Here is a 27,157-nt window from a genome sequence, read left to right as displayed (position 1 = left end):
CCCAGAATGCCCCCCCACAGGTCAGGGCCGACAAGACCCCCCACCCCACCCCACCCCAGACCCCGCAGCCGAAGCGGAGGACACCCAGAGCGACCGGGGGCCCCAAGAGGGTTGTCCCGTCCCGCCCCAGAGCCAGGGAAGGGCCGATCCCAGCCCCAGGCGTAGATGGGAAGCCCATCCAGTGCCGCTGCCCCCCCCCCCCCGAGCAGCGCCCCCCGCCGACCCCCCCCAGCACAGGCAAAGGGACCACCCCCCAAGCCAGGCCAGACCACCACCCCACCCCCCCACCACGCACCCCCACACCCAAGCCCAAAGGACCACGCAGCGCCCCAGCCCGCCCCACCCAGGCACCGGACCCGACCCCCCGACTAACGGAGCCCCCCACCGCCCCCGCCAGGCACCGGAAGCCCCGACCCCCACCCCAAACCACGGCAGAAGGGCAAGGAGCAGCGACGACCAAGCCCCCCACCCCCTAAGTCATGGAGTCAACCACAGGAGACCAGAGAGACTGAATTCTTTCAAAGTTACTTGAGCTTTGGGCTGACATTTTTTCCAAGCTGATATGATCAAGCAGCAGATTTCTGTGTTGACTTATATTTATATTTTTTTTGCTTTTCCAATTTATTAAAATAGTTTTTTTAGCAATGCAAAGAGTTATGAAAATGATAGATGCTAATCCTCCTTCTACATCGATGGCACTCATGTCACCAAGCACACAAAGTGACGGTGAAGCTGTGATTGAAACCTTAAGCCAGACTGATAGATCGGCACATACCTGCTGCCAGAGAGCCTGGACAGGCGTGCAGAACCATAGTGCATGCATGTAATTGTCGGGTAGATTACTGTCACAGTGCTGACAAATGTCTGAGTTACTGAGACCCATCTTGAACATCCTCTGTCCAGTGTAGTAAATTCTGTGAAGAGTTTTGAAATGGATTAGCTGCAGATTGAAATGGATTAGCTGCAGCCCTCAGAGTTAGATCTGAAGTCTGTAATGTGGAAGAGAAGGGGGCCTAGAACAGTTCCCTGTGGGACTTCCACGCTGTAGTTTAGGATACAATCAAACAGCTGGAGTGGTGGGGCTGATCCAACCAACAGAAATTCTAAATTACGATTCTGAACACACTTCTGGTTCTTAGCCAGTGTGAGATTCTATAAACCCTGAGCTGGTGTAACCCTTGTGCTATCCTAGGCACTTTAACATTGGGAGTTGGGTCATTTAGACCCACTAGACAGTGCTCTGAACCTTTTTTCTTCAATGATTTGTCATCTTCACTGGTGTCCATGGATTACATGAAATCTTTCCACCTTTATCCACCTTTGTCATGGTAGGGAGAACACCTCAATGGAAGGGTGGGGTCATCTAAGACAGCACAAGGGTTAAGCAGAGCTACTCGTTCTTGGTCCTGGAGATCTCCAAGCCCTGCTAGCTGCTAATCCGCTCAATCAGATGTCTCCACTGTTCAATTATGTAAACACACAGGTAATTAGCAGCAAGCAATGCAGAGAGAGGTGGGAAACAGGCAGGGTGGTAGATCTCCAGGACCAAGAATGAGCTACCCTGATCTAAATCCTCTTCCTGTAATACCCGAGTTGGTCCATGGGGAAATTGCAGAAATTTTACAAAAAATGTGTTTTGAACTTAACCCTTGTGCTATCTTAGATGACCCCACCCTTACATTGACGTGTTCCCCCTACCATGACAAAGGTGGATAAAGGTGGAAAGATTTCATGTAATCCATGGACACCAGTGAGGATCACAAATCATTGAAGAAAAAAGGTTCAGAGCACTGTCTAGTGCAGTGTTTTTCAACCAGTGTGCCGTGGGAGATGGTAAAGTGTGCCGTGGGAAATTGCCCTCATTAATCATTAACTGATCTAAAAACATTTCCCATCTCCAGGAAATCAGCTCTTTGTTCATCCAAACTGGCCCTGATAAAACACTGAGTAGTTAGGAATATAAAAGATCTTAAAATTACTTTTTTCTTTGTGTTTATTTAATTCTATTAAAGACATTTTGATAAGAATGATGTTACCGCGATTTACCTGCAGCTGACAGTTTGCGGAAAAGTCCCGCCCCTTTAAATGTCTCCACCAATCATTCTTGAAGTCTTAATCACATTTCATCAGTCTGACCAATCAGAAGTGGTTAAAGTCTTCACTTCCTTGTTCTTAATTCTGCTGATAAAGTCGCTCAGTTCTAACAAAAGTACCAGCTAAAGCTCGTCTTTAGCGGTGTAGCTTTCCACAGAGTCCGGTGTCAGACCGTGGAACAAGTGAACAATACAATGAAGCTCAGAGACGCGAGTCTTTCTGCAAGTTTTCGGCAGTTTTCATACTACATCTCCCATGATGCATTGGCCTAAAGGGCCAGTGTCCCAGCGCACAATGAGTTGTCCTTGAGAAATGTCTTGAAACCACAACAAACAAACAGTTTCTAAATTTTCTAATTTAACTTTCATTTCATCTTTTAGAAAAAACAGCCGCAACTTCCTGCTTTTCCGGCCACAATTATCATAAAAATGCACGTGAGATTGCGGGGGTGGGGGGGGGGTGGCTGTCGATCAATACAGACCATGAATTTCTGTTTTGTTTTTTTTGGATGCTGGTGTGCCGCGGGATTTTTGTCAAGGTATAAGTGTGCCGTGGCTCAATAAAGGTTGAAAAACACTGATCTAGTGGGTCTACAAATCACGACAGCCAAGCAAAAACAGCAGTGTGCCTCTGCTGTCCCTAGATACAAAGATCTGTTAAAACTCATGTAACCCTTGTTCTATCCTAGGCACTTTAACATTGCGAGTTGGGTCATCTAGACCCACTAGACAGTGCTCTGAATCTTTTTTCTTCAATGATTTGTGATCTTCATTGGTGTCCATGGATTACATGAAATCTTTCCACCTTTATCCACCTTTGTCATGGTAGGAAGAACACGTCAATGGAAGGGGGGGGGGGTCATCTAAGATAGCACAAGGGTTAAAATGATAATTTTAGAGTTGTAGTTGGAAAGCATTTGGATGAGATCAACTCAATAGCCTACATTGACTTCTTCATTTTGGCATCAACTCAAAAATGAACTCTGCACCTGTAAGTGTGGGGGTGTTTGGTCTCACACACAGACATGTTTTACACAGATAAAACAGCCTGGGCTCAAACACCAATGTATGCAATATGTGTTTAGCACATTGAGAAAAATATCACCATGATAATTTTATGCTTAATCAGTTGTCCCCATCAAATCAGGAAAAGTCATGAAATATGAATATGAAGGAGCCCAGAAAACACATCCTTCTCCATCTCACTAGTGCCCCCTGTAGTTTCATTTTTGACAATGAAAGTGACTCATATCTCTATTTGGAATGATTAAAAACTCAAAACAATGACTTCTTTGAAAAGAAAAACGTTGCTGTAGCATGAACATGATAACTATTTTAGAGATTCCTTTTTTTCTGGAGCATGCACTTTGTAGACGATCCCTGGGCAGCTGTTTCACTGGATTCCATCTGGTGCCCCCCCCTGGACAGGTTGAGTCTCCTCAAGTTTCATGCAGTCGCCCTCAGAGCAAGATTGATCTTTTTCTTCAAAATCTGGATGAAGATGGGATGTGGTTTATTGTGAAATCCAGACCTTTTCTGGATCTTTCCAGTTGCTCCTTCCTCCTGTTCACCAACATTTTCATCAATCTCAGTGTTTCTCCAGCAGAAATGTAAAGATGGAAAGACGTTGGACTTTGTGTCTGTCATGGTACGAGTGTTTGTGCCTTCAAAGAAAAGTCTCATCAGTTACAAAAACACTTTATTTTCATAAACAACAACAACTACAAAACCAATCAGGCGACGGCGCCTCATGTGGTTATCTGCCGTCTTTGCGTGGTGAGTCTGAGCGCGCTCAGTTGCCGTACGGTTCTGTGATACTCGTCCAGTTTGTCCTGGACTCTGGTGTGGAGCTGAAAGACAGGGTCGTTAGAGTCTGTGGCGTCTCTACGGCGGGTTCTCGTGGACATGGGAAGTGACTTACAGTGTTGTGGGTCTGCGTCTCGCTCAAGGCGCGCAGCAGCTGGTCGATGGCGGTGTACGGCAGCCACGCCGGGTGGGAGGTGGCAGACAGTGGGTTCTGAGAAGACGGCAGGAATTCACTTTCAGAAGAACTGGAGGAACTTTCCAAGTTTGCATCTTCTCACCTGGATTCCAAAGTATTGGTGACCACGACCTAAAACTGCGTCCACGTACTCCAACACCAGCTCAGCGGCGCTCTCCAGCTGGTCAAAGTTCAGCAGCAGGCGCAGCAGAGACGGGGCATCAGCACGCTGCAGTGAAACAGCCCAGTCAGTTTTTACCACCAGCCACCTCGTACCTTTCTAGCTCCGCCCACTCTCACCTTGTAGGACTGGATGAGCCAATCAGGCAGAGGCACCCCATGTGACAGCAGTTTGTGGATGACGAGGCGGTGATGCTGTCCATTCGTGGAGGGATATCTGTCCAGGTAGGAGGCCAGCAGGCGCCACGCCTCATCTGCAGCACTGAGAAGGGGGCGGGGTCACAGGTGTGTCAACTCACCGCCATAACACCCACTCAATCCCTCACCTGGACTCCTTGGTGTTGATGACAGACAGATGATTAGCAGCCAACCAGCTCCAGGCTTCATTCTGAGACTCCTCCCCTCCCAACTGCAGCTTAATGCACCTGAACAAACCAAGAGGGGTTTATGGTCTCCTAAGCTCCTCCCACATTTAAGTGATCACCCTACCCACTGAAAAATATCTATGTAGGAGGAGCCTAACTTCATAGAAGCAGGTGAAGAGATGAGAAGATGTAAGGAAGGTCAAGAGTGTTTCCTGGACTCACTTGAAGGCTAGTCCCTCAAAGACCGGACTTAGGTCCAGCTTGAAGGTGTGACAGAGAGACAGCGCCGAGTCAAAAAGCCCGTTCTGGACCAGGAGGGTGACGAGTTCTGCCTCCGACACAGCGCCTAAACACAGAACCTGAACTGAGACGCAGAGCCATCTTGGAAACAGAGATCTGACCTGCAGGATCCACCTCAAACGTTCCAACAGGCTGGTGAACCCATCAGAACCACACAATCTGACTCAAGTGTGGGGCGACTCATGTTCTTCATGAATCGGGTTTGTCACGTGTGTCTCCCTCCCACACATACCTGCAACTGCAGCAGAGGATGGGTGGTGCTGCGCCAACGTGAGGCGGCTGCGGGACAGGAAGTACTCTTTTTCTAGATTCTGGAGCTCCAGGATGTCCACCTGCTGCCTCCCTGTAGCTGCAAACACAGACACCTATGGACCCACACATGTTCCTGCTACACTCACACAAAAGATGCAGGCGCACACCATAACACGCACAATAACGCCCACAATAACACGCACAATAACGCCCACAATAACGCGCACAATAACGCGCGCACACAAAGCCAGGCTCACCTGGTTCACCAAGAATATCTCCGTCTGAGTTTCTCTTTGGCGATGCCCCCGCCCGCTTGCACTGCACCCAGAGAAATCATGTGATGGTTTTAGTATGCACACCTGTGTGTGTGTGAACATGCGTGTACATTTGCGTGCTCACCGCGCTGCTGGCGGCCGGCTGGACGATCCAGGCGTACTCGGGTCTAATGAGTCTCAGACAGTTGAGAGCAGCCAGGTAGCAGTTCACCTGCTTCTGGAGGCCCAGCCGGGTCCGGACCTCCCGGCCCAGACGCATCCCAAACTCGAACATGACCGTCCCCGCTGAGAGAGCAGAAGAGTGAGGGGGGGGGGGGCCAACAGATGCGTGGGGGGTGGCGTGCTGTACACGGCCTCACCTTTCCTGTAGTTGTGTCGGCCGATGTGGAAGGCGTACAGCAGCTCGTAGTAGTTGTGGGTCAACAGGTCCAGACCTCGGGCCCGGGACTCGATAATGTTCACCACCTGAGGGTCATATGACTGCATTCAGAACCACCACAGAGACGCAGAACTTCCCTGAAGAATATCCAGCGTGGAGCAAAGGTCCAGGCGGCAGAACCAGTTTGGTCTGTAAACCACCTGATCAAGGATACCATCTGTGGTTCTGGTTCTGATTCAAGTCTCACCTCGTCGTGCAGGTTTACGTAGGGGAACTGGACCAAATCTCGAAGCTGGGAGCGCTCACACAGAACCACCACCAGCTGACGGAGACAGTCCAGCTGCCTAAGACACAAAGGAACCCCGATCAGAACACGGCAGGAAGCCTCAGCTCCAGAACTTTCTTATTGGTTCCGTCTGAAACGTCAGGCTTCTTGATCACATTTATGAGGGTTTTAGCAACCTCACAGGTCACATGATCAGTCAATCTGTTGCTTTGTTTGTTTTTTATAAATTAGCTGATCTGTGAACAAAATGCAGTCAGAACCTCGAAAGCCCTGAGCGGCGCCGGCACAGATCTGCTTCTGTGAGAACATACATGCTGCTGTCTGGGTTCTGGGTCAGAGCTTCATAGGCCTCGCTGTTGTGTCCCAGGTCCAGATGGTGCTTGAACATCCTTGTCCACAGAGCGGCCTGCACACCCACACACACACACACATGAGGAGCTTTCCATCAGAACCAGCAGGAGTCTGGCCATCACCTCTTACCTGCCTAACCGCCCCCCCTCCCGCCTCTGTGACGGCCAGAGAGGCCAACTGGACCACCAGCTCCGGCAGACCCATGTCTTCCAGAAGACGCAGAACCTGCGTGTCAGAAAGGGTTTCCCGTTCTACAGTCAGCTGGGACTCTGGAAGGACGGGGGTGAGGGTGGAGCGTGCTCCACCTGTGGGTTCTGACCTTATTGTAGTACTGCATTCTGGGTGGAGCTTCCTCATCCTCGCTCGCCACCAGCTTCATCAGGAAGTCCTCTTTCTCCACCTCGGAGGCCGCTTCCTGGAAACACTGCAGGGCCTGGACAAGAGACAGGAAGTGAAGTAGCGGGACGTCCCAGCAGGTCGCGGGTCTTCATCACGCTAAGACTCACCTTCTGCCCCTCCCCATTGGCCAGGTAACACTGACCCAGAACAAAGCGGCAGGAGCCCACGTTCACCTGACACCAGGGGCTGATCAGCCTCACGTACTCCTGCACACACGCACATACAGGTGTGTGCACGTGCACACAAAGTGTTAAGCAGCTCCTCCCCATGGTTCAGGTGTGCACTCACCTGCAACTGCAGGTACTGACAGCCAGCCAGCAGGCACTCAGGGAACTGGAAACCAGGGTTACTGGGCCAACTGGGAGACAGCTGTTAAGACCAGTGACAGACTGCTGTGCACACGCATGCACACGCACTTGACATCGTGTCATGAAAAACCAGATTAAAGCAGACAGGAAGGATACAGCAGCTGAGCCAGCAGCTGGACCACGCTGGAGATGACTGTGCTCCAGAGGAGCAGGGAGGGGATCTGCTGATGGGAAAACATCTGAGAGACTACCAGCTTCCTGCCTGCAGTCCGGTAGAAGAGCTCCACCACTGTCTGAGGACAGAGGCCTGTGGGGAAGGAGATCAGGATCAACTCCAGGAGGAGGTGAAACAGCCCCACTGGGTCTGAGTGAAGGCCTCACAGCAGGAGGTGAGCAGCTCAAACCGGTCCATGACAGCTTCTCCATCATCACAGCCGTATTTTAAGGCCCCCACCAGCAATTACTTTACATTTGAAGTACAAAATGAACAGGATTCTAAGTGATGGGGGGAGGGCTCGCTGCCTGAGGTTGACCACAGGACGGTTTCAGTGGGATGAAAGGGTCCGGGCTCACATTCATGCAGCTGCTTCAATCCAACACTGACGCTGCAGGCACTCAAACATGCTCAGACTCTGTCAGCGCTCCACAGTGTGTGTGTGCGTGCGTCTGTGTGTACATGCGTGTGTCTGACCCAGTCGGCCGCAGCAGATGCTCGGTGTGTCCGTCAGTTCCAGGGCTGTGAGGTTCTGTAAGTTCACGTCTCTGAAACGGATCACAGAAGAACTATCATTTCCAGCACCGTGGTCCTCCTTGGGATAAGGATAAGGCCCCACCCACAAACACCTGATATGAAGCATTGGTATCCCTGTAGACACAGCCAACCAGCTACAGCCTCCACCTTAATGATCAGACCATTGACTGTATAACTGGACTGAGTGAGCCCTCCCCCATGGCGTTTCAAACAGGAAGTACCTGCTGGTTCCAAGAAACCAAAATCCCATAGAGAGATAAACAGCTGTTATTCTACTGGTCAGAAGAACTATTCTTGATCTGACACCTTTTTCTAACATGATCCTCATTTTTTATTATCATTTTCTTTATTACGAGGTATTTAAGTAATAAACTGACCGATCAGATGCCTCAATAAAAGCATGTCCAGGATTTACATTTGATTTCCTTTTTTTCAAGTGGTAGGGGTGTGGATGTCCAACAAGCTCACTCCTGATTGGTAAGAAAAGAAACGGCTGACTCAGACCAATCACTGCTCTCTGATGTTGGCTGTCACCAACATGGTGCCGTTCATATGGCCAGAAGTGAACCACTTTCTATGGGTGACGTCCCACTCACTCAGTCCAGTTCTCAGGAACAATCAATGGCTCATACTCACATTGTGTCCATGGCAACAGAGGAGGCCAGGCTGCAGCTGACATGTTTGAGTAGGTGATAGGAGGAGAGAAGGTGGGACGTCCGGGGGATCAGATCCTGCTGGAGCTGCAGCAGCTGGTTCCCTCCTCCAAGAAAAACCTGGACAGACAAGAGAGAGCATGAAGAAGTGCAGCACAAGAAACGCTTCCTCCAGTCATCCATTCTCCTTCTGCAGTGGCTCTTGAAGTGCTGAACATACATTGTCTCCAAAGTGCAGGTAGAGCTTCTGCAGGATGAGGAGGTCTCTGCAGAACATGGCCCGGGTCATGGCCATGTGACAAACAGCCTGACCCAAGAGAGACACGGCGGTGCTGCTGCTGTACAGACGAGACAGGCTGAGCCTGGAGCTCAGGGTCTGATCTGCAAGACGCAGCACAGGGTTAACACAAGCCAGCTCCAATGTACAGCAAAATTCATCCACAAGTGCTTCATAGAAAAGGACATATTAAATGTTGCAGGCCGTGGTGCAGAGGTAGAGCGGTGAACTTTTGATCAGAGGATTGCAGGTTCAGTTCCCGCTTGTATTAAAGACCCCAAACCCCACACATTGCTTCAGGTAGTTATAGGTTGGCGCCAGTTTGGTGTGTGAAAGAGACGCATTCTGGGCCTCAAAGCAACACAGAAAAGGACTGTACAAGTATGAGCCATTTAGCATTTCAAATGTACACTGGTCCCTCACAATATCGCAGTTCACCTTTCGTAGTCTTGCAGTTTTCCTGATCTTTTTTTTAACAGTGCATTTTGTTCTGCGTCCTGATTGGCTGTGACTCACTGTCAATCAACATCTGTGTTGTGTTTCTTGAACAGAAAGAGTTCAGCTTGCAAAAAGGCTTTTGTTTTCTTTCTATACTGGACTAAATTTTCAATCAAGGTTTTCAATTTTGAGGTTTAAACAACAAAAAAGTGTAAAAAAATGTCCGTCTAAGAAAAGTGGGTTATTTTTAAAACAAAACTGCCGGGAAAAACGAGGGAGCACTGTCATGTAAAACCAGATTAAAATAAAGGGTTCAGGTGTCAGACTCTGATCTAGAAAGAACAGTTTGTGTTCTGGATCTGAACATTGCTGGAGTAGAAATTTGTCCAAAATCATCAGGAAGAATGTTGCAGATGGCGGCGGCAGCGGCAGGTCTGACCCTGATCTTATCAAAGTCCAGCTGCTTCATGTGGACCAACATGTTACAGCAGTCTAATCCACGGGGAGGGGGTGACTGAGTCTATCTAGGTCTGGTTCAGGCAGAACATCTTTGATTCCCTTATGAGTGGATGGAGTGGTGGAGTCGTCTTACCAGGCATTGCAGATCCTTCCCCTCCAAGCTCCAAATCTGTTTCCAGTTCCAGTTCCCTGAGCAGAACCATCATGGCTGTTGTCGGATTCCGCACATCCTGCATTATGCTCTGGATATCGGCGATTGCATTCTTGCTGCAGCAGAATAAGACAAATGTGTAAATTCAGTGTGAACGTGCTCTCATGACTGAAGAAATGAGACTCTGCACAGACAGGTTTGCACACTAGAAAAGTCAAAAAACTCATTTCTGTCACTGGAAAATTTCTGCTAACCTGATAAAATTACTTTACAGGAAAAGTGATAAATGGGTTTGAATTATTGATAATTTATTTTAAAAAAAGATCATTTTGATGTTTAAAAATGACTGGTTAAATGCTTCCTTGAATATGACTGTAGTCTCGAACAGGACGGCAGTCTGGATGAGATGACTAAACAGGCAAGTTTACGGAGTGACGAGACTGATAAGATCTGACAGTGCGTTCAATTCAGGGTGTGTTCCTGTTTTAAATAAGCGTCTCCCGCTGCCCCCCTCCCCTCTTTGATCCAGGATGATCTGGTGACCCACCTGTCATTGCAGAGCATGTCTTCCATGACTAGCTCCGCTGCTCTCTCTGGGGTCTGCAGGTACTCCAGAGCCTTCTCCATCTCGTACGCCATCTCTCCAGAGACGGAGTCGCTGAGCAACCGCACACACTGAACCAGCTGCAGGACGTCCCGACCCACATCTGGGTCTGAGAAACGTGGACACACGTCAGTGTCCACGTTTCCATGAAGCAGGTGGGGGTTGGGTGTGTTTACCTTCAGTGATGGGAGTGTCCTCCTCAGACATCAGATACTGATCATAAGACAGGTACAGGTGATCCACCGCAAAGCAAGGCAGCAGGAAGGACACAAAACTCTGTGGCACACAGCAGGAGATCAACGAATGAAAACTGGACCTGCTGCGCAGACTTGCTGAGGCTCCGCCCACCACTCACCTTTCGCAGCAAACAGCCCATCCCTGTGTGCGGGTCTACTGTCAGGCCCAGAGGGGACGACAGCACCTCCTGGTACTGCAGACAGCAGGAGTAGAACCGGGACCAGAACTCCTCCTGCAGCTGACGGTACTCCTCCTGAGAGAACTCGAACTCTGTGACGCTGCTCTGCAGCTGCAGATAAACAGGGGAGACACAAAGTCTGCTCATTAAAGACAGTGAGGATGCTGAAAAAAGACACTCAATTCCTACTGCCTCTCAATGCATCAGCAGCTGCACGAGGATACAGAATGACTAGGGAAGTAACCATGAATCGATGTATCGATTTCAATTCATACCATCCAACCGGATTGATCTGCCAGAGGCAAGTTTTTAATCAACAATCTAAACCATAAAAATCCTTTGAAAATAAAATAATTTGATTACACCCATATTGGAAAATACTATGTGGATTGAGACACGGTGGGTTTATTTTTATTGTAATGTGCAATCACCGCGGACATGTGATGTCAGCAAAAACTGACCAGTCCATCATTCTAGTCCAATGTGTTAAATCACTTAGAATTTATCAAAGTCATGTGACCATCCGGTGTCTAGAATGTTTTGGATGTGGAAAAACAACAGTGGGCTGAACTTTAGGAAACTAAAGGCAGTGTCAAACAGCCACTATGTGCTTTTTGCATATTTCCTACGTATTAAATTTTGGTCTTTCGTGATCCACAAGTGATATACCTAATAAGGGCCCGAGCACGTAGCGCAAGGATGTATCTGTTATGTTTATTATTATTATTATTCTGCCGGAAGAATCGCCTTCTTGAGGCCTTTAACATACATGAAAACTCACCAAATTTTGCACACTCATCAGGAGTCGCGATAAAATTTCGTATTTTATGGGAGACCGGCATGGGTGCACAAAAATTGCTCGATAGCGCCACCTACAAAGATTGTTTTTGCGAGCCCCGCCACATGCTTTAACATACAAGCTTGATTTTAACAGGGCATGTTCACAGATGGAAACCTACAAAATAAACACACGCCATGATAAGAAAAATGGCCATTACTCAGCCATGCATAATCTAATCTGATCCAAAATTGATATGAATAGTTGTAGTCTGACTCTGAACGAATCTGCAGTGGAAGAATCCTGAACAGGTGTAGCGCCACCTGCTGGCAACAGGCAATGACACGTTTTGCTTGGAGCATCACTGCTCCAAGTAGGATGAGCCGACACCTCAAAACTTAATCCACATGTTGAAAAGCCATTGAAGTTTACTCTAATAAAAGACCACACCTTTCAACGCGGGGGTGTGGTCGTGACAGAGCAGCAAAGTTGGCCGTCTCACCGTGCACACAAAAGTTGCTCTCTTGTGCACATTCCTTTTCCTTAGATGCCTATAACAAACTCCACCTTTGACATGAAACACTAAAGGGTCTACGAGAAATTTCATCACTTGATCTTGCTGAAAGGATTTTTGAAATTTTGGATTGAACAAATATTTTTATCACAACTTCCGTTTAGGTTATCAGCACAAAACCTTCCAAAGTTATAGGCATGTATGTGCTACTGCTTCCAAAGAAATTTCAGAATTTAAAAAGTTACAGGTGAATTTTGAGACATTTATACGTCCAAAATGTCTGAAAAGGTGTTTTTTAGGCAAAACTCCGAACGCCTACTTTTTTCATAACTTATCATTCATATATCAACACCAAACTTTAGAAAAAGGTAGGGATATGTATTTACTGCCTTACATATTTTCTTCAGAATTTTAGGTGGAACAGATGAATTTTAAACATTTTATTCATCACAAAATCTGTGCGAAATCTGTCTGGACTCCAAACAAATATTTTTATCATAATTTCTGTTTAGGTCATCAGCACGAAACCTTCCCAGAATATAGGAATATATGCACTACTGCTTCCTTAATATTTTCAGAATTCAAAAAGTTACAGGTTAATTTTGAGACAATTTTACATCCAAAAAGGTCCGAAAAAGGCTCTCTCTGGCATAACTCCGAACACGTTTTTTTTTTTTATAATTTATCATTCATATATCAACACAAAACTTTAGAAAAATGTAGGGATCTATGTCCTACTGCCTTAAATATTTTTCTTCAGAATTTTAGGTGGAACAGATGAATTTTAAGCGATACGTCGCATCACCCAACAAATAGTCTACTTTTTGTGAGAAAAGCAATCCAAATCGGAAAAAAAACCAAGGATTTAGGACTAAAAACTGGTTAATATGTATTGCTTTTGTAAGTGACCATGGTATAAGCAGGTTAATGGCCGACGATGTGTGCGTTATTTCTTTTTAACGCACGTGAAGAGTTATTTACCCTTTGTTGGCAATGACGGCAGTCAAATGTTTTCTTTTAGTCCTCACAAGGTTTTCACAAACTGTTGCTGGTAAAACTTGCACAAAATACTTTTTTGCCAACTGTAAGTGAACCAGAAGATGTGCAGATACCTCGCTCTCCACTGCCAGAGTTACTTCCTTCTTCAGAGTCTCCCATGATGAATCCAGGAGCTCCTCTGAGCCTCTGCCGTAGATCTGGACAACAGTTCAGAGCAATCAGAATCCAGCTGAGCAGATGCAGCCGCAACCAAGGAGTTAAAGAGGAGTGACAAAAGATGAACCCTTTAAGACTGGAAATGGCTTGGCTACTATACCAACTACCAGATTTTTCTGTGTATTGGGTTCAGTTTTTTGCATCGTTTGGCTGTGGGTGCAACTTATACTGAGGTGTGACATATGTGATGTTTGAAAAATAAATAGCAACAACCACTAGTTGGCACTGAAGGTTTGTGTACCAGTATTTGCTACTGACACCAACAGAGGAGAGAAATGCCGTTCAGTCTTAAACCAGGCTCGGCAGAGTTGCTCCAAAGCGACACAGAGGATGAAGAATTCAACAGATTTAGGGATTTGAAGTGATATACGGAGTGTGGTCGACTACTTGGCATGCTCTTTATGCTATGTTTGTCTTACAGGGCTTGTGCAAAATTTTGCTTTTTAACAGTCATTGGGATTTTTAATCTCTTAAAGAGCATCATCCACAATATTTTTTTTTAGCTTTAAAGTGTATTGTAATGTTCATTCCTCACCAAAAACAACCCTAAAGTGGTATTCAAGCATTTCTGAGTATTCCTCTAAAAACATGACTGTGCACACCAGCCCCTCCCAACCCACCAAAACAAGTGGCTTCTAACATTGTGAGGTAGATAATGGGGAAAAGCCTCTTTCAGGAAGAGTCTGTGCTGTCAGCACCACCCCCAGGCTAACACACACCCACGTTCTCCATTGAGCTAGCAGTATTCAGCTAAACGCTTTCCTTTCATACGCACAATATTGCACATTCATCTATGCAAAATTTTGGATGTTTGTGTTCTTTCGTGTGGCATTCTGACGCAGTGAAAAGCGGCTTTTCACATCGGCTTTGCATTGATATTCTACACATCACTGAAGTAAAGTGTTGCATTATGGTGCAAAGCTGCTTTTCAGCAGAGACGGCAAAGGTGATGTCAGCGTGCACTCACCTGCAGAGCTTTGATGATGGCCGCGGCACTGAAGTGCAGCGGAGAGAACAGGACATCCAGATAGGTCTCCTAAAAAGAACACACCACATCTATATAAACATAAACATTAACCATGTCACTCACACCAGGCTGTGTTCCATCACAATCACCGGTCATACCCTGGGGTCCAGATCCATTCCCACAGGAACTTCTTCCTCAGGCAGAGGCTGAACAAACACTTGGTTCCACTGACCTGATGCACTCCTGTAACACACAGACTAATCAGAACCAATTGCCCAACACGGGAACTTAAAAGTCCAGTTCCAGGATCATATACTTCCAATGAGCCAATGATCCAGAATGACTCAAACGTACTGCTCAAAGCTGATGTATTTGACCACTGTGGCATTGGAGTCATCCACCCACAAAGCCCAGACATCTGAGGAGGTCAGAGAAAAGTCCACCAGGGTCTCCTGTCAGACACAAATCGAGTTCTGTCAGAATCACAGCTACTACACAGGACCACATAACCGGCCCCGGCTGTTGGTTGGCCAGCTGTGGACACAAACGCAGCTCAGACCCCGCTGACTGTAATGGAGAGCTGGACTGAGTGAGTGTGATGTCATCCATAGAAAATGGTTTACTTCCTGCTCTAACCAAATGAAGTCAATTCAGAGCCCATTTTTGGCGATAAGGACGCAGCCATGTTGGAGTCGGACAATGTCAGTAAGCAGTAATTGGTCCAAGTCTGTCTGAGAAAACACTTCTCTGGCAACCAGCCTCACCAATCAGGAGTAAGCTTGTTGGAAAGCCACACCCCTATCACTTTAAGGCTGGCTTGGGAGAATCTGTTAAAAGCTTTGAACATTGGATATGGGGCCACCGGGCACCACAAACCTTTATTGAAGCATCTGATTGGTCAGTTTATAACTTTGAATAACTTGCACTACAGAAAAATATCATGAAAAAAAGAAAATGATCAAGAACATGTTAAAAAAGGTAACAGATCAAAAATGGTCATTCTGTGAGTAACAGCTGTTTATTTCTCTATTGAAGACAATGGGATTTTTGCATAATGGAGCCAGTAGGTACTTCCTGCCTGGAACACCAAGGGGGAGGGGTCACTCAGTCCAGCTCTTGTTTACAGTTAATGAGTAGGCCGCTCAAAAGAGGGTTCTACTGCATCTGTCCCTGCTCAATATCTAAAACTTTCCCACTGCCACAACATCTCCATGGAAACCAATCAACCAATCTTCCTGATTGCAGTCAGTACTTAAGTGTAACTGTCCGCATTTCTGTTTGGACTGCGCATCTTAAACCCCATTAGAAACAGAAACCTACAAATTCACGCTTTAGTACGTTTTCTGGTCCAGTAGCCGCCCGTGGATCTTCACGACTGCAGACTGGTCCTGCTGTGGTGGACCCAAATGCTAACAACCCTACCACCATGCAACTTACCAGCGTGCTGAACAGGGAGGAGATGTGCTCCAGGCTGTAGCGATTGTTGTCAGTGCCCACCAGCTGAAAGACGGTGAACTGTCCTTTCTGAGGGACAGCCAGGTAAACACACAGACAGAGGCCGGTGGAAGGGGAGAAGGCCAGCCGTAGGCGGTGACCCTGACCAGACAGTCGTTTTACACCTCTGCAGGCCGGCATATATTCCAGAATGTCTATTTCCAGAAGGCACGTCTGCTCCTGTGGACGCAAAAAAAACCAGTATAACAGGCAGAAGCCACGGGACGGAGTCCATCATGAAGGGGACACACTGACCCTGAGAGACCACATGCGAAGTCTGTGGTCCTGGCACAAAGCAAAGATGAAGGAGTCTTCCTCCAGCTCTCTGACAGCCATGCTGAGAACAAGATCTCCTGGACTCTGCTCCCCTCGGATGGCTGTGGGCATCCATCCTGAGATCCTCCTCATCATGGAGCTCCTCTTCAGCTCCACCACAGACAGGTCGCCTACACAAGGGATAGAGGCTTCACTGCACCACCTGAACATCACCCAAGCATCACCAGATGGAAAGCTGGTCCTCACCCTGTGTGTCGTGGCGTGGCAGCGTCACCACAGCGATGCCCCCAGATGGTGATGCCAGAGCGAAGTGGGCCTCTCCCTGGAGGCTGAGCCAGGCCGCACTGGTGCTCAGACTCCCCGAAAGTCCTGGCACGTTGGGGATGACGGCGCTGTTAGGCCAATCCTGAAGATTCAGCTTCCCCACATCAGTGAAGATGGACTGCATGTGCAGCTCAGAGACAAGTTCCTGCAGAACAGCAGGAGGTTCCTCACACAGACATCAGGAAAACCAGCTTCAGTAGCATGATCACTGCAAGGTGAAGATTGGTACTAAACGCACAACCACAGCACGTATGCAGCTAACACTAAGAGCTATGGAAGAAAAAAAGAGCTTTATTCCACAGAAATCTGGGATGGTTAAAGGGTCAGAATCTAGAACCCAAATGGGTTTGGACTCCTAACACCGAGCTGCAGCCAAACACTGGAGTGTGTTGACGGAGCGGGATCTCCTGCAGGGATAATAAGCCTGTTGTTCTTGTTCTACTCACGCTGCGGTACATGCGAGCAGGATGAGGCAGCAGCACTCTGTGGACACTCTGATTGGTGCAGATGAGGATGATGACATTGTAGAGGGTCTCCTGTATGCTGACCCCCCCAGGCAGGACAGAGCAGTGGGGGAACTTGAACTTGACGGCATTGTTCAGGAGGTTGATGTCCAGAGACTCCTCCACCAGCTGCACCGTGTCTCCCGACGTGATCCTGCAACGAGTGTGAGCGTAACCCAGAGACCCTGACTGATCATGCGTGGACAGCATGGACATCCCCATCACAGTTCAGTCTAGGACCAGCAAACTAAGAGGTCTTGACCAGGAAAATCTGGGACTGAGTGACCCCTCCCCTGTGGCATTCCAAACAGGAAGTACCTGCTGGCTCCAAGAAGCCAAAATCCCATAGACTTCTATAGAGAAATAAACAGCTGTTCCTCAGTCATTCTATTGGTCAGAATAACCATTCTTGCTCCGATTCATTTTTTAACATCTTCTTGATAATCTTTTTTTTAAATCATAATCTTTCTGTATTAGAAGTTATTCAAGTTAAAAAGGCCAATCAGATGCCTCAGTAAAGGTAGGTAGTGCCTACTGGCCCCACATCCAACGTTTTAAAGGTTCAGCTAATTTTGAATAGCGTGATTGCAAATGGTAGGGGCGTGGCCTTTCAACAAGCTTACTCCTGATTGCTTACTGACAAATTTCTGGTTTGATGATGGCCGCGGCAATGGTGGCCTCTGCATCTCCAAAAAATGGTGACTGAATTCACTTCATTTGGTTAGAGTAAATCATTTTCTATGGAGGAGGTCACAATGGTTCCAGTTCTCAGATACAGTCAATGGGAAGGACTAGACCACAGAGACACCCCCCTGTATAAACACCCCCCACCCACACCCATCAGTAGAGACAGAGATGCTCACCAGTGGACAAATCTGTTGCTGGTGACAGTCGACAGGTTGCCGCTCTCCTCATAATGAAAGGCTCCGGCGTTGTCGGGAACCTTCAACCCCCCAGGGAGACAGCTAACACCTGCAAACAGGAAACACAGGTGGGGTCAGATGCTGCTTCACCTCCAGGTTGGCCCAGGAGAAGCTGTCAGGAGCGCACCAGGCTGTCAAACTACCAAGAGGAACGCCAGTCTTTTATAAAGAGGATCATGTAAGGTTCCTTCTGTTTTCAGACAGACACTGCTGAAAAACAGACAGCTTCTCTCCTTTAAAGGGTTTCACACAAACATCCAAAGCTTGCTCAAGGGCCATGTCTGCTCAGACACTGCAGTCGGCTACAGGGTGTTTTTTCTATTAAATAAACATTCACAAAAACGGTAAAGCTTCCTTTCCCGTTTTTTCCTTTCGTGTTCCACCCTGTTGCCATGTCGACATGGTGAAACCCCACCACCACCTTCAAAGACCCTCAGCACAGAGACTCTGAGAAAGAGAGGCACCCGGCAGAACACCACAGACGGATTCAGCATTGCTGCAACATTTCCCATGTGGCCTACTTACATATACGACTAATGAAAAACAAAAATATAAAAGCCATTTTAATAAAAAGAAAGCAACACCTCCTAATCTCACTGTCTTCCTCAGAGGGAATCGAACCCCTGATAGCCCTTCAGCAGAGCTGGCTGTACTGTTTTCAGAGGGCAGCAGACCCCACCATCAACGGTGGCTGCATATCCTGAGGATCCATTCAAACATGCAAAAGAACAAATGAGCTCAAATGATCCATCAGGAAGACGGCAATGTGTCACGCTCACCTGACGCTCATCTTACTCTGACGCCGTCTCACCCACCTCACACTGTCCCACCTTACTAACGCTCGGCCTAAGGCCTTCAAACCCAACAGGGATGCAATGGATCACGGCTGAACTGTGATCTGTACAGATCAGTAGCCACAGTTCAGTTGTGTTCTGGTCCGTCAAGTTCCAGGGCTCGACATAGCCATTTGTCCGCTGGCCCGGTCCTGTTTTTCGAGCAGTACGGACCACAAGACTTTATTTTTTACTTGTCCGCTCGGGCCACTAAAATATCTAACAATTAATACATTTTTCATCTTTTTCAATAAAGTATATTTTGCGAAAACGTGTAGATTTACCTCGTCTTTATAATTCACTTTTTCTGCTAGTCCTGTGTTCAGACTTCAAGGGTTTCTATGGGAAACCTTTGATCACTTCTCCTCCTCTCCCGCCTGCGCGCGCGGCTTTCACTGCCGAGCACCACGCGGCACGCGCTCACTACTTTTTTTTTTCAAACTTTATTGAATGTAACAATTCAATACTAAACAATGTTAAACAGCAACAACGAAGGAATAAGCCAGTGGGTTATTATTACATTTTAGGCAGATATATTTGAACTGACACACATATCAGCGCGCCCCCTGGTGGTTTTTCACCGCGATGATCATAAATCCAACACTGTCACTGAAGAGAGACTGAAGCATGTCAGAGATGTGGAAGACATGGCAGGAATAGATAGGAATATGTTGGATGGAGTAGTGGGTATAATTAGTAGTATGGACAGCAAGATATTTAATGAATGCATTGAAGATGAAACTGTATCCACTAAGCTTTAAGATGAATGTCAAAGAATCAAAGGCAACTCCAAATACCTGAATCTCAGACCAGGGGTTGACATAGCCCAGAAATTTGCACTGGCCCACAGGGCCAGTAGTTTTTGAAACTTACTGGCCCTGCCTGAAAGTTACTGGCCCGACACCGCGCACAGCGAGACCCGCCGCTCCGCAGGTGCTTGCAACTTTAGGGGGGTCCGGGGGCATGCCCCCCCGGAAACTTTTAATATGGTGCAATTTGGTGCATTCTGGTGACATCACTTATTTCTACACTTTTCAATGACTGAAAATAGACCATATCAAACTTAAATCTGCTCTAGTCTGTTTCAGATGTTTTGAAGAGAGCACTGCAGTGTAGTAGGTAACACTAGTTAAGAAGTTTTCATGGTGCTTCTAACGGCAAATAGCGCAATAAATCATAAACCTTAAATGTGTTAAAACAATCTAATGGCAGCTTGAACCATTTAACGAATCAAATAACTGAGATCATTCAGCTAACTAGAAATACTTACTGCTTACAGTGTTGTAAAGAAAAACAAAATTAAGTAGTTTAACATTCTACTGCATTTGAGTCTGAGATTCAGGTATTTGGAGTTGCCTTTGATTCTTTGACATTCATCTTAAAGCTTAGTGGATACAGTTTCATCTTCAATGCATTCATTAAATATCTTGCTGTCCATACTACTAATTATACCCACTACTCCATCCAACATATTCCTATCTATTCCTGCCATGTCTTCCACATCTCTGACATGCTTCAGTCTCTCTTCAGTGACGGTGTCAGATTTATAATCAAATGTAATAATAACCCACTGGCTTGTGCCTTCGTTGTTGCTGTTTAACATTGTTTTGTATTGAATTTAGGGTTGGGCGATGTCCCCTAATTTGGCCGTTGACGATGTTTGCTGTCAACCATCGGGATGGACGATGACATCGTCGGGGGGGGGGGGGGGGGTATTTTTACATTTTTCGTTCTTATATAACTGCTATTCGTTATTTTGCTTTTTTCATTTTATTTCCCAACTAATGGTTAATCCGCAATGATCCAGTATAAACTGAGGGAAGTGACTTTAACAGAAAAAGTAACAAGCAAAATAGAAAAGAAGTGGTCCGCTCCTGCACTTAACTAGCGAAGTGGACCGGCGGAGCGCGGATTTACAGCTTTATGTTTGATGGGAAGGGGGGGGGGGGGGGTACATGAGCGGTATGTGTGGGAGATTTAAGACTGCGATCCGTCCCGCAGCTCTAGGGGTACGAGCTATCAAACTCAGAACCGGGTCTAAACGTGTGTCTGAGCACAGCTCGGATCGTCAGCACACACAGCGGTTTGAGCTTCAAAGCAGAAATTTCGCTCAGTCCTTAGAAAACATTCAAACAATCACGTGGATTTGTGTTTCCAGTCGTGTCCCGACTAAATAAAGGCTGATGTTATTCTTACACGTTTACGTGCAGCGCCACCCAAAGCTAATGTTGTTAGCCCGTGTTAGCATACTGCTAATCCTGGCTACGTTCAGAAAAAGCACTGACCACACGGATTGAAATTCAAATGATGAGCGAACAGGTGTTTCATAATAACCGTAACATTATTAAAAGCACGTTTAGAAGATCATCTCGTATTTTACCGAGCTGACATGTCAATGTATATAGCCGCTCGGTGCTGTTATCGTTTTGTATTGAATTGTTACCTTCAATAAAGTTTGGAAAAAAAGCCGCTCGGCGGAAGTTGTATCCTCTTCCGGTTTTCAAACTGCGCATGTGCGAATACTGCGCGTGTGCGAATGATTTATTCCGACCGAAATTGTGACCTTAGTGAACGTTTTTTTATTCTGAAAACATTTTTCTGGGCCCATGTACACGGTTGGATTCTAATCTGACCATTGATCCCATCAAGATATTTTGTACATGTAACCGCGGCTTATGATGTCGACCCGCAACGTGGCGGGGGCGTGGCATCACGATGGTGGTCTCTCCATCGGGATGTCAGTCACCCATCACGATGGACGATGATATCGTCCATCGGCACAACCCTAATTGAATTGTTACATTCAATAAAGTTTGGAGAAAAAAAAGTAGTGAGCGCGTGCCGCGTGGTGCTCGGCAGTGAAAGCCGCGCGCGCGCAGGCGGGAGAGAAGGAGAAGTGATCAAAGGTTTCCCATAGAAACCCTTGAAGTCTGAACACAGGACTAGCAGAAAAACTAAATTATGAAGACGAGGTAAATCTACACGTTTTTCGCAAAATTTACTTTATTGAAAAAGGTGAAAAATGTATTAATTGTTAGATATTTTAGTGGCCCGAGCGGACAAGTGAAAATAAAGTCTTGTGGTCCGCACTGCTCGAAAAACAGGACCGGGCCAGCGGACAAATAGCTATGTCGAGCCCTGCAGACTCAAATGGAGTATAAGGTCAAACTACTTAATTTTGTTTTTCTTTACAACACTGTAAGCAGTAAGTATTTCTAGTTAGCTGAATGATCTCAGTAATTTAATTGTATTTAATTTTTCAATTATTTAATTTAATTAGGTAACTAAAGTAACTAAAAAGTAAATGTAACTTTGCAACAGTAACAAAAAGCAGAACCTTAAGGCAGTCAGGGCAAAAAAGTCAATAAAACTTCTTAACTATTGATTAGGAACAAATGTGAAATAGCAGTGATTAGAAGCAGCATGAAAACTTCTGAACTAGTGTTACCTACTACACTGCAGTGCTCTCTTCAAAACATCTGAAACAGACTAGAGCAGATTTAAGTTTGATATGGTCTATTTTCAGTCATTGAAAAGTGTAGAAATAAGTGATGTCACCAGAATGCACCAAATTGCACCATATTAAAAGTTTCCGGGGGCATGCCCCCGGGCCCCCGGACCCCCTAAAGTTGCAAGCACCTGCGGAGCGGCGGGTCCCGCTGTGCGCGGTGTCGGGCCAGTAACTTTCAAAAACTACTGGCCCTGTGGGCCAGTGCAAATTTCTGGGCTATGTCAACCCCTGAGTTCCCTTGACGCTTGTCCTGAAGTGTGTTCATAAACCCGATGTTCCCGCCGCGTGTGGGAAGAGCTACCGTCAGAGGTTTTTCTTGACTACACCTCATCACTAAAAGCACGGAAGACACAATTATGTTGGGAGATCAGATTTATATATTTATTTATTTTGAAGAGCTCCAAAAAGGCATTGGTAAAGCAGGAATTCTAGAATGCACTGCCAGCAGACTTTACCGTACTGGAATGTTTTTTTCCCTGATCTGAAGATTTATCTGAACTAAGGATACAACTTTACCAAACTTAACTAGTACCAGTGAAAAACAGTGACAGATTAAACTCCCACATTGCACAGAAGCCACTGAATGCCCACAGAGAGTGGGGTTACTACCATAAACAGTAGTCCCTGGTGTACTGAAGGGGATTCAGAACCACCATTAGTAAAAAGAACATGTGATGACAACTGCCATGCGGTTCAGAGCAACTCAAAATGCCTTCCATTGGAGATGAAATCCACTAAAGAAGGCATGTCCAAATCTGGCCATATGGTGATATATCGCGATATTTAGTCCCATGATTGTTTCTCGATGCATTTTCATTAAGAATCAACCTTTTATTTACATTTAAAGACTCTGTAAAACATTATATGAATCATTCTTTGGTAAGTCGATTCTTCTGAGCGTCGATAGGGGGCGCTCATTGCTGACTGGCTGTACCGGACGGACCAAGAAGAATACACATTCAAACAAAAATGGCAGAGGGGAAAAACAAGGAGAACAGCGAGAGCAGCAAATTAAAAGACGCGCCGGCAGCTTTGAAGCTGCATCACACGGAGTTGTGTGTTGCTGGCCTGACGCCGACACAGCCCGGCGCGGATACCTTTTTCCAGGAGAAGTTACCAGGAGAAGTTACCACAGTCTTCTGCGAGAGCAGGGACAATAACAAATGGGATTGCTGTTTAACCCGTATCTCGGTGTCCGGCGCCCGGTGGCCCCCATGGCTGCCGCCTGGTACGGCTAAGCGCTCCTGTGCTGTGGCCTGGGGGCCCAGATGCCGGGTTCGCCTATGCTTCTGGGCGCCGGTAGGGGGGCATTCTCTGCGCCTGGCTGGCTGGGTGGGTGGACGGTCCCCTCCTCCTCCCCTCCCGGGCTGCTTGGGTCGTGACGCCAAGGGCGCTCCTCGCCTGGGGGTCTCTTCTCCCCTCTCCTGGTCTGGCTGTGTAGGATCTGGTTCCCCTTATGAACACACGGTTCACGTCGGCAGCGTGCATGTATCTCCACCCCCACGTGCACGTGCACACTACCACACTGCTCCCTGTCTGCTTCATCCCTCCTCCTTACCTACAGTGTATCGATGGACAGATATTTTCCGCTCATCTTAGTGTCAGATTTTCACCTTTGATGTAATATTTGTCTTTCCAGCAGATCTGGTATAATTGTTACAGCTCAAAATAATAACTTATTCAAATCAGTGCTTGTATCCCCCACCTTTTCACCTTTCTTCCTTTTACTCTCCCCCCCCCCCCCCCCCCTCACATTCTTCCCCTCTCCCTCCCCACACACACTAAATGTAACAAATAAGTAAAAAATAATACAACAAAAAGGGGTTTATACAAATCTAAACTCTGGTTTGACGAAGTTATTTAACCTCTTTTTGTGATATTAAAACCTGATAATATGTAGCCTGTGACCCAGAAAGGGAAAAACGGAATAGAAAATGAATGAAAAAATGAATAATATGTAAGATTTTATATGAACCCAAATTTTTTGTTTACATAAAGGTTTTTCCCAAGACTTTTTTCATTTTAAATTTTAAGTTCAGGTCAACAAATATTAAATTTACAGTAACTTTGGTATAAAAAAACAAAGTATTTAGATATAATTCTGTTCTGTGAGGAAATGAAAAGTATCCCATTGCAATAACATTTTCATTAAATAGTTTATTTGCATTTAATTTTATTATAAAAGGTTTAAAGGTTGCAAACCAATTGGTTGGCCCACATAGATTTCCACTCAATAAATCTGGGCCTCTTTGCGAAAAGTTTGGATACAGCTTTAAAGTTTGGACACCCCTGCACTAAAGCAATTTGAAAACAGAAAGAGAGACGGGAAGTTTTAGGTTACTGTAACAAATAATAGATGAATCGATTTCTATTACTACGATCCAATTAGATCGTTCTGTCTGAGGCAAGCTGTTAATTGAATTGACCTAGACCAGGGGTCGGCAATCCAACATGTTGAAAGAGCCAAATTGGACGAAAAAAACAAAAAACAAATGTGTCTGGAGCCGCAAAATATTAAAAGCCCTATTTAAGCCTTATAATGAAGGCAACACATGCAATATGTATGTATATTAGCTATATTAGCCTACTATCAAAATGACTAAGTTGCTACAAATACATAATGAGCATTATTAACGATTAAATGTTTATTTACCCTGCAGTGCAGTCAGCAGAGAACGACGCGTCATGTGACTGCTCTGCTGTGCAAGTTTAACTTCATTACAATATCAATGAATTATGTTTCATTGCTTTGATTAAATTAAAGAAATTTAATAAAGAAATCCAATTTTTGATGTCATTTTTATTTTGAGGATTCGAACAAAAAACAAAAAAAAATGGAACGTGCGTGACTGGGAACTAAACAGAGTGCAATAAAACGCAGCCAGCATTTATAAAAAAGAAAACAGCAGCCTTTTGAAAAGGTAAAGTATATAAAATCAAATTAATACAGTTAAGTTTGATTTCTGTGCAAATGCCAAGCAAGTCAGTGCAAGGGTTCACCAGTTCCACAACAGTTCACCACTGGTGTGGAAAAACAACAGTGGACTGAACTTTAGGAAACTAACATGTGAATGGATTTGACATTCATCCTGGTTTACTTGTTTGTTTGGACACAGATTTCATTTATACTTGATGATCTGGAAGAAATCCAAGAATCTGGAAAACTTCACTGTTCAGTAGCAGGAATTTCTGTCTGAGTCACCATTAAGTCAGAGAATCTGATCGATCAAGATGAACCAAAATTGACTCTGAATCGTATTCAGAACCACAAATTAAGATATGAATCAAATCATTGTTAAAATGAATCTTTACACTCTTATTACTGAATGAATGATTGCATGAGACATAAACAGGAATCATAAAGCTACTGGTTCCATAATAAGTCACCTTCTCTAATCACAGCAGGTATTTTATCATAGAAACCTTCAGCCTGTTGCTTCCTTTTCTACTAATTCTTAAGCTTAGACAGAGTGGACCCACCCCCAGAATGAAGACGGTTAAAGCTTTTACAGATTTCTCTTCTCTATTTGAGTAATCGGCTGTATTCCAACTCTCCTTTGCATCCATTTGGTTTTCCTGTAGACCTCTTTCCTGGTAGCTCCAGCTCAGAGCCACCATCTCCATGTTATCTTTAACATCTTCTAGGGCTGCACGATGAGGAAAACTTGCGACATGTGATTTTAATGATCAATATCCTGATGACGATATAACAACCATAAAACATCAATTCCGTTTCACTGCGACAGTTTAAATAAGAGGCGACATAACTTAAATTATACTCCAAATGACCTTCGTCCACATATGAGATGAACATCTAACATTAAAGGGCTCCATCTGATTGGTCAAATGCATAAATGGATTTATTTGATTGGTTAAATACTTCAAGCTGCCATAAGATTGTTTTGGCACATTTAAGGTCACCATTTATTGCAATTTTCGCCGCCGCTTGCGATATGCATATTTCACAGCTTGATACTGCGATCACAATAATTTACGATTTATTGTGCAAGCCTAACATCTTCCTTTCACTCATCACCTCCAGAACATCTCACCTGTGTCTTCCAGCTCTCATCCATGTCCTGAACAACTCCAACCTTCTTCACTGTCACTGCAAACCACAGCTGCTGTCTCTGGATCATCCTGTCATAGACTTTCTCTGGATCTACAAAGACACGATGCTGCTCCTTCTGATCTTCCCTGTTCTTCTCCAGAAACATCCTCAAAGCAAAGAAAGCATCTGTGCTTCTCTGCATGAAACCAAACTCTTCACAAATCTGTTCACCTCTAACCTCAACCTAGCTTCCTCTACTTTCTCAGAAACTTCATTCAGTTTTATACCTCTGAACGTCTGAATCCTAACACGTCTCCATTCCTCAGACATCTTAGCTCATGAAGACCTTGACAAACAACAGTCAGAAACTCTTCTTCTCCCATGATCCATCTCTCCGGTGCAGGTTGGTAAACCGGAACACGGCCGAGCCAGAAAGAAAGTTAACATAAACGCAACAACTCTCCTCCAGCTTCGCCTTCTCAAAGAAACAGACGGTGGTTCTGACTGAAGCATTTTCAGCGGGTCTGCTCTGACCCACTGACGGTTTTTTGGGATCTGAGCAGCAGCGGCGGCGCCGCGCGCACGCGGCAGTACACTCCAGGCGTGTGTGATGAGGCTAGGCCCGAACAGTTCGCGCGGGTCACACGCTCAAGTTCGGGTCCGGTAAAGCCGGTTGGCATACGATCCGGTTTGTGATGTCAGCTAGGCTCACCTGTCTGAGTCACGGTCACCTCTCGGAAACGGCACGCGCCGCTTCGCTCGAACCCGCAGATCTCGATGTAGCTGCGGTCCAGGGCCGCCATCTTGTCTTCGGGCTACGGCGCGCGCGCACAGACTTCAAACTGCCGCCG

The 27,157-nt window shown here is 46.0% G+C and overlaps 1 protein-coding gene across 2 annotated transcripts; it reads right to left on the bottom strand.

Annotated features, from left to right (window-relative positions):
• Nucleotides 1–3,775: 3,775 nt before the first annotated feature.
• On the bottom strand, nucleotides 3,776–27,157 carry nup160 (nucleoporin 160). Of its 2 annotated transcripts, none has more exons than XM_011472853.3 (34): nucleotides 27,019–27,157; nucleotides 17,852–17,960; nucleotides 16,932–17,142; nucleotides 16,408–16,630; nucleotides 16,141–16,331; nucleotides 15,829–16,065; nucleotides 14,746–14,843; nucleotides 14,550–14,634; nucleotides 14,392–14,460; nucleotides 13,322–13,405; nucleotides 10,858–11,031; nucleotides 10,679–10,778; nucleotides 10,446–10,611; nucleotides 9,881–10,014; nucleotides 8,794–8,954; nucleotides 8,557–8,693; nucleotides 7,861–7,931; nucleotides 7,326–7,476; nucleotides 7,150–7,219; nucleotides 6,969–7,067; nucleotides 6,782–6,895; nucleotides 6,592–6,687; nucleotides 6,423–6,517; nucleotides 6,073–6,169; nucleotides 5,806–5,911; nucleotides 5,571–5,731; nucleotides 5,429–5,489; nucleotides 5,152–5,268; nucleotides 4,842–4,965; nucleotides 4,581–4,679; nucleotides 4,375–4,516; nucleotides 4,178–4,303; nucleotides 4,015–4,110; nucleotides 3,776–3,943 (listed from the first exon to the last, which is right to left on the bottom strand). In XM_011472853.3, exons 1-34 carry the CDS (start codon nucleotides 27,107–27,109, stop codon nucleotides 3,842–3,844), a joined length of 4,197 nt encoding a protein of 1,398 aa, XP_011471155.1. In that variant the 5' UTR covers nucleotides 27,110–27,157; the 3' UTR covers nucleotides 3,776–3,841. The 2 variants fall into 2 exon arrangements, with proteins under 2 accessions (XP_011471155.1, XP_011471156.1); XM_011472854.3 differs by having other exon boundaries at nucleotides 10,858–11,028; nucleotides 27,019–27,156.

The sequence above is a fragment of the Oryzias latipes genome, chromosome 6 (genome assembly GCF_002234675.1).
Source record: "Oryzias latipes chromosome 6, ASM223467v1".
NCBI classification, from domain to species: domain Eukaryota; kingdom Metazoa; phylum Chordata; class Actinopteri; order Beloniformes; family Adrianichthyidae; genus Oryzias; species Oryzias latipes.
Note: the sequence above shows the minus strand (reverse complement) of the source record. Positions and strands in the feature narration are given on the sequence as shown.